We start from the raw sequence: 7479 nt of genomic DNA, 5'->3' as shown, positions 1-7479 counted from the left end.
GTGTACGCTGGCTCTATAACGGGGTGGAGCTAAGGATCTGACTGCACCTATAGATAGTGTGTCTTCACTTTTCTGTGGGAGGAGGAGGTAGTGTGGGCGGTGCCATCTTTGATCTTTCCAGGTGACTCAGTGCTCGCGTCTGAGTAACCAAGATCAATGGTTTCAAAACCTGGCTGGTAATCGGAATCGCCTGGGGGAGGTTTTGAAAAAAAATACACACACATATCCCTGCCTCCGACTCTCACCTATGGAGGTTGGAATTCTTTGGGGCTGGGCATTTCTATTACTATTATTTTAAAAATATATTTGTATTGATTTCAGAGAGGAAGGGAGAGGGAGGGATAGAAACATCAATGATGAGAGAGAATCGTTGATCGGCTGCCTCCTGCACACCCCACACTGGGGATCAAGCCCAAAACTCGGGCATGTGCCCTGACTGGGAATTGAACCATGGCCTCCTGGTTTACAGGTCTATGCTCAACTACAGAGCCAGGCCGGCCAGGCAGAATTCCTATTTTTTTAAAAAAATATTTTATTGATTTTTTATAGAGAAGAAGGGAGAGGGACAGAGAGTTAGAAACATCAATGAGATAGATCGATCAGCTGCCTCCTGCCCCCGATTGGGGATGTGCCCGAAACCCAAGGCACATGCCCTTGACCGGAATTGAACCTGGGACCCTTCAGTCCGCAGGCCGACGCTCCATCCACTGAGCCAAACCGGTTCGGCACAGAATTCCTATTTTTAAACAGTCCCCTAGTTGACTCTGAAATGCATTTAAGAATCTCTGGTCTTTGAATTTGAAGCCTTGTGCACCTGATACTGTAAGGAGAGAGGGTCCAGTTACTTCAATATCCTAGGTGGGTGGAACTTGTGACTCAGCCCTTAGATAGTCTTTGTATTTGGGACCAAAGGGACCTCCTAAGCAGGTCAAGTTTGCTTCCCAGACTTCCCAGAGAACGGAGCTCTGGCCACGCTATCCTGGGTGGGGAGAATGCGTACTGAATACCCTTCAAGTGGGCCGGGTGTCCAGGGGATGAAGCCAGAAGGGCCCTATGTTTCTTAAAGCACAAAGCCTGGGCTCTTGCCTTCCGTTCTCTCTGCCGCTGTCCCCCATAGATCATTGCCTACCAGCCCTATGGGAAGTCTGTCGACTGGTGGTCCTTTGGGGTTCTCCTGTATGAGATGTTGGCGGGACAGGTAAGGAGCTGGGGAGAGGCTGACTGGGCTAAAGGCAACACGGAGTGGGGCGCCACCTTGATCTCAGGAAAAGCCTGGAAGGAAGGTCGGTAGTGCCAGGAAGTGCTAAGAGGTGGGTAGGTCATGCCCAGAGAGCGCTGTCCGTGGTCCTGAAGTACCGTCTTCCCGGGATACCACCCCCTTCAAAGAACGATGCTTGAAATGCACAAAATAAAAGGATTACAAAGGAAATCAATCGTATTAAAGTATGATCACCAATACTTTAAAAGTTTAATTGAATCTAATTTAACCAACTAAATAAATCTAATTTCAATATATACAGTTGCCTAAATATTAAACATTGGGATGTGGACATATATGTGATGTCCTGTTAATGAACTAAATTGTAATACATTTTTGAAAAATATATTTTATTGATTTCTTTTTTTTACAGAGAGGAAGGGAGAGGGATAGAGAGTTAGAAACATCCATGAGAGAGAAACATCCATCAGCTGCCTCCTGCACACGCCCTACTGGGGATGTGACCGCAGCCAAGGTACATGCCCTTGACGGGAATCGAACCTGGGACTCTTCAGTCCACAGGTCGACGCTCTAGCCACTGAGCCAAACTGGTCAGGGCGTAATACATATTTTTTTAAAGAATCCTCACCCAACGGTATTTTTTCCCATTGATTTTTAGAGAGAGTGTAAGGGAGGGATGAGGGGAAGAGAGAGAGAAACATTGATGTGAGAGAGACACATCGATTGGTTGCCTCCTGCACATGCCCTGCAATCAAGGCACATGCCCTTGACCTGGAATGGAATCCATGGCCCTTCCATTCATGGGCCTACATTCTGACCACGGAGCCAGGGCTAAGTAGTAATATCTTGCAGGAACAGGAAGTACATAGGAAGGCCTACCAGTCATTTTGAGATAGAGGTAACCGATATTTTGAGATATCTGCAGCTCTAATGTGATAAAAAAAAAAACAAAAAACACTAACAACACCCAACTATATATAGCTGTGATTTCTCTTGGTGATAAAGCCACAAGTATTGCTGTGTTGCCCACATGCATAATTGAATGGAGTGCTACATTCCAGTTAGACATTAAAAAAAAATAAGGATGCATTTCCGCCCCCCCCCCCCCCCGCCCCCCCCCCCCGCAAGTTTACGGGCCCCCTCAACTGAATAAACACTCTCTAGGCCCATGTTAAAAATCCTTGCATTCCTGTGGCCCTTCCTATCCCCAGAAGACCTGAGACCTCTCACCCAACCAGAATGCTGGTGCAGCTCGTCCTGCGGCTTTCTCTCGCTTCCGTTTAAATGACATATTGCCTCACTAACACCCTGCTGATTTACACAGCAGATACAGGGAGACAGAGCCGCAAAGAGGTGCCGAGAGCATCCGAGATAGGAAATTGAAGCATTGGGGGGAAGAGGGGGGAGAGGATAGAGCTTTGGTGGTTTGCTCATATTTTCCCCTAGAAAGTGAGGAGGCGGGGGGGGGGGGGGGGGGGGGGGGGGGGAGATGTGTTCCTGGTGGGGGATGAAGGCGTGGAGGCCGGGGAGAGATGTCGGTCAGTCTCTGACCTGCTACCCCCCTCTACTTCCCTCCTCAGCCCCCCTTTGACGGCGAGGACGAGGAGGAGCTGTTCCAGGCCATCATGGAACAAACTGTCACCTACCCCAAGTCGCTCTCCCCGGGAAGCCGTGGCCATCTGCAAGGGGGTGAGAGCCCCGACTCCCAGATGGTCCCCACTCGCACGCCAGGCGCCCCGCTGCCGCCCTCCGGGGCTGCCCACGCAGCCGCTGTGCATAGCTATTAGAAAGGGGGCTCCCACCCCTCAACTCTGTTTCCACCTGCTGGAAACCGTTTATATAACACAGCGGTTTTGTTAGGACAGTAATTGACTGCCCACTGCCCCCCCTCCTCCCCCCCCATTCAAGCATGGCCTCTGTCCCACCCGCCTCTGTCGCCCCCACTCCCCAGGCTGGAGGCAGGGCCTGCCTCTCCACAGCCAGGGGGCCCAGGTGAGCCTAAGCCGCCAGGTGTCCTCCCGTGGGATCTTGGGCCAATCAATGACGCCCTGTAGCCTCGTCCCCTCTTCCGGAGTTAAGGCGGGGAGCGAGCGTGTAGCCTAGAGCAGCTTTCCACAGGTGTCTGCCCGCCTCTGCTCCTGGCCCCTGCCTCCATGTCTCTCTGACTGTCTCTCTCTCTCTCTCTCTCTCTCTGGGTTTCTGTCTCACCCTCTGCCTCCATCTGCACACGATGGGGCTTCTGTGTCTCTCCCTTTCCTGTGTCCTTCGGTATCTCCGTCTACCCCTTCCATCTCTGTTCTCTCTCTCTCTCTCTCTCTCTCTCTCTCTCTCTCTCTCTCTCTCCTTCTTCCCCCCACTCACTCACACACACTCTGGGCCTCGGGCCGTCTCTCTCTGACTTCCCTCCTCCGCCCTTTCTGAGTCTCTGTCTTCATATCGGGTCCACGTGCCTCCCTCTGAGGGTTTGTCTCCGGGTCTCTGTCCCCTGCCCCCGCTCCTCCGTGGCCTGTGTTCTCGGGGTCTCTGCCCTCCCTCCTGGTTCTCCTCCTCCTCTCTCTGGATCTCTATCGCACCCCTTTTTTTTGGGGGGGGGGGAGGGCCTTCAATCATTCTCTCTCTTTTCCTCTCCCTACCCCCTACCCCCCTCTGCCTCTCCCATCCTCACCCTCCCCTGTCTGGGATTCCCGCCTCCACCCCCACCCCCCCATCTCCGTCTTCCTCTTTTTTCTTTTTTTCATATGGGGCGGGTCTTTGTTCCTCTCTCTGGGGGGTTTGTCTGTTGGGTTCTCAACCGCCCCCCCCTCCCTCTCTCCCTCTGCCCCTCCACCCCCATCTCTGATTCTGCCCTTGTCCACTTCCTCCCTTTCTGGGTTCCTCTGGCCCTCACACCCTCACGCCCTGATATTTCCTTCTCCGTCTGCCCTTGGGTCTGTGGGCTTGGGTTCCATCTACCCCATTCTCACTCGTTCCCTCTCTCCCTCTTTCTCCCCCCTCCCCAACCCCCCAATGCTGTCCCCCCTGCTATCCTTCCATCCTCGGGTCTCTGTGCTTGTGTCTCTCTGTCCCTCCGTCCTGGTCTCTCTCCCCCTCTTTCTCTGGGCCCCCCTGTCTGGGACTTGTCTGTCCGTCCGTCTCTCTGTGTCCCCCACAGTTCCTAACCAAACACCCGGCCAAACGCCTGGGCTCGGGGCCCGATGGGGAACCCACCATCCGAGCTCACGGCTTCTTCCGCTGGATCGACTGGGAGCGGCTGGAGCGGCTGGAGATCCCGCCTCCGTTCAGGCCCCGCCCGGTAGGTCGCCTTCCAGAGCAAAACCTTGGTCCCTGGGGGTGGGGATGGGGTGGGGTGGGGTGGGGTGGGGGTGCAGCCAGGAGCCCCAATACCTATCTGAGGAGGGGGCGCGGGGTTCCCTCTGCGGAGACCCCCTTGAAGGGGGACACAGAGGCCACAGGGATGTGCAGGGATCCCGGGGAGACAGGAGATGGATCTGGGGGGACAGAGACAGGTACCCCGGGAGCGGGCAGAACCTGACGGTTCCTTCCCCGCGCCTCCCAGTGCGGCCGCAGCGGCGAGAACTTTGACAAGTTCTTCACGCGGGCGGCGCCAGCGCTGACCCCGCCGGACCGCCTGGTGCTGGCCAGCATCGACCAGGCCGACTTCGAGGGCTTCACCTACGTGAACCCGGACTTCGTCCACCCGGACGCCCGCAGCCCCCGTCAGCCCCATCAGCCCGGCGCCGGTGCCGGTCATGTAATCCCGCCCTCCGCCGCTAGGTGTCCCCACGGCTCCCTCCGCCGCCGCGCAAGCCTCCTGCCCGCCCGACCTCCCCGCCTCCCGAATTCTAGATCCTGCCCCCCAGCCTTCCGGCCCCCACCCCCCTGCGGGCTCGGTGCCCCCTGACAAGCGTCCCCCCACTCCACCCCACAGTCTCTAGAGCCTCCCCGGGCTCTAGGTGCCGCTGCGCTGAGCCCCAGATTCTCACCCCACCGCCGTGTTCTGGACTCGGATCCCCCAGGTTCCAGAACCCCCCACCCCCACCCCCACCCCCACTCCACGGGCTTCTAGACTCCGACCTGGTAGCATCTCTGCCTCGTTCTTCTTTCCGTTCTTTTTCATTCTGGGAAATAGCCTCATGGGGTGGGCTGTTCCAGACTCGGGTTCCAGGACAAACCCCCACCTCCGAGGCCCCGCCCCCCCCCATTCTGGAGTCGATGGGAGGCTGTGCCCCCGCGCTCCTGTGCCCTCTTCCGCGCCCCGGGGATGCCTGGGGGGTGCGGGGAGCCTTTCCCCGGCTGTTCTCAATCAGCTTTGTTCTAGACTCCCCCCTCCTAACCCATCCCAGTCCCTCCCTTCCCCCGCCAGCCCCCCGCCTGCCAGGTGCATGGCTCCAGTCCTGCTCGGAACCCCGCCCCCACCCCACGCCTGCCACTCTCGGGGACTCCCCCAGCTCCTCTCCTCTCTGGCGCTCCCATCTGGCCACAGCTGCTGGAGAATAAATTTGGGATGCTGACGCCGAGGTGTCCGGATGTTGTCTTCTAAGCTGGGAGTAGGAAGGGGGTGCGGAGGTGGGACAATGACTGCACTTAGAAGCAAACTGAGAGAATGGGGGTGGGGGGCGGCAGACAGAGGGAAAGGGCCCTACTAGTAGCTGGTGTGGCTCCGTGGGTAGAGCGCCGGCCTGCGCACTGAAGGGTCCCGGGTTCGATTCCGGTCAAGGGCACATGCCACGGGGTTGCGGGCTGGATCCCCAGTGGGGGGCGTGCAGGAGGCAGAGCCGATTCCATGATTCTCTCTCATCATTGATGCGTCTATTTCTCCCTCCCTCTCCCTTCCGCTCTGAAATCATGAGAGACAGGACTGAAGGGCACACGTGCCCAGCGAGGAGGCGATGCACAGGGCATCAGGGAGGGACGAGCTTACCCGGGAGCACCGCACACTTACCCGGGAGCACCGCACGCGCTCCCAGACACACGCTGACACCCAGACACTGGGGAGCCCTGAGCGGGGAGATGAAAGGCAAGCCTCCCACGGGGACACCTGGGGGTCGGATCAGAGGGACGGACCCCAGGACACAGAAACCTAAGTGACCAGAACCCGTGAGCTGCAGGATCAGCGACAGAGGCGGCAGGCCGACTCGCCGTCCGGGCCTCCTTCCCTTGACCCACTTGGCGAGTGGGGGGGAGTGGAGAGGACAGTGCAAAAGGGACTACGCATCCCAGCAGACACCGCGGCGGACCCTTCCCCCCCCCAAGTGCAGCCCCTCGCCGCCAGGGCTGCTGGGAGATGTAGTCCCGGGATGGGGCCGGCCGGTGGAATGGTGTGTCTATATAACTGTGTGTTTGGAAGGACTGAGCCCCAAAGCTTCGTGGGCTCTCTCGGGGCACCCCGGCGTCTCTTCATCCCTTTTGGGTTTCCGGGACTCAGTCTAGTTGGATGCTGGGGCTTTCCCTGTCTCCCCCAGCACCGCCGCGGTACCCCCGACCCCTTGTCCGCCGCCCCCAGTCCCCGCCGGACCCTCGGCGGGCGGCCTGCCCCTTTAAGAGTGGCCCCGCTGACATCACGGCGGGGGGTGGGGGGGGGGCTGGCCCGGCTCCCGGCTCCGCGGCGGCTGCAGGACCCAGATCGCTCCGCGCCCGCCTGCTGCTCTGGGGACCCCGGCCCGGGACGCCCCCTCCCGCTGCCTCCAGCCGCCCTGACCCCAGGCTCAGCCCCAGGCCCGGCCAGAGCCCCAGCCCTCCTCAGGGGACCCCAAGGATTGCTCTGCTGTCTCTCCTCCCAGGGTCTCTCTCTGTCTCTCTGTCTGTCCCTCTGCCTGGCTCAAGGTGTCTGGGTCTCAGCATCCCTCAGCCCGAGGCCTCTGGGAGCCCCGGTCTCCTTCTGCCTCTGCGCGCCTGACCTCCCCACTTCCTGCGCCCCAGCCTCGGAGCTGGGGAAGCGGGGGCCTGGGGCCCGCTCTCTGCCCCTCCTGCTCTCTCTCTCTCTGTCTGTCTCTTAGGCCATCTCAGGGTCCCCTCCGTCTGCAGCCCTGCGAGGCTCAGGACTGCTCAGCCTCCAGGTCTGGGGGTCCCTGGGTCCCCCGCTGTCTCCACTCCTCCGTGCGCCCTGCCCCTCCGTGCGCCCTGCCCCTCCGCGCGCCCCTGCCCCTCCGCGCGCCCCTGCCCCTGTCCGCGCTCGGCTCGGTTTCCATCCTCGCTCTCCCTGCCTCCCCCATCCTCAGGGCCCAGAGCCCCCTCCCGCATCCCTCCCCTCCCCTCCCCTC

The 7479-nt window shown here is 59.2% G+C and overlaps 1 protein-coding gene across 1 annotated transcript in view; it reads left to right on the top strand.

Moving 5' to 3' along the window:
- The window catches only part of PRKCG (protein kinase C gamma), a 26243-nt gene extending 20512 nt beyond the window's left edge, over window positions 1–5731 (top strand). The window contains 5 exon segments of the mRNA XM_070401879.1: window positions 1118–1198; window positions 2800–2880; window positions 2882–2908; window positions 4371–4511; window positions 4776–5731. Coding sequence (XP_070257980.1) covers window positions 1118–1198; window positions 2800–2880; window positions 2882–2908; window positions 4371–4511; window positions 4776–5120 — 675 coding nt within the window. The 3' untranslated portion in view covers window positions 5121–5731.
- The last annotated feature ends 1748 nt before the right edge of the window (window positions 5732–7479 follow it).

Source organism: Myotis yumanensis, unplaced genomic scaffold (genome assembly GCF_028538775.1).
Source record: "Myotis yumanensis isolate MYYU_CA2020_CCGP unplaced genomic scaffold, mMyoYum1.0.hap1 SCAF_23, whole genome shotgun sequence".
NCBI lineage: Eukaryota > Metazoa > Chordata > Mammalia > Chiroptera > Vespertilionidae > Myotis > Myotis yumanensis.
This window is presented reverse-complemented; position numbering and strand designations above follow the sequence as displayed.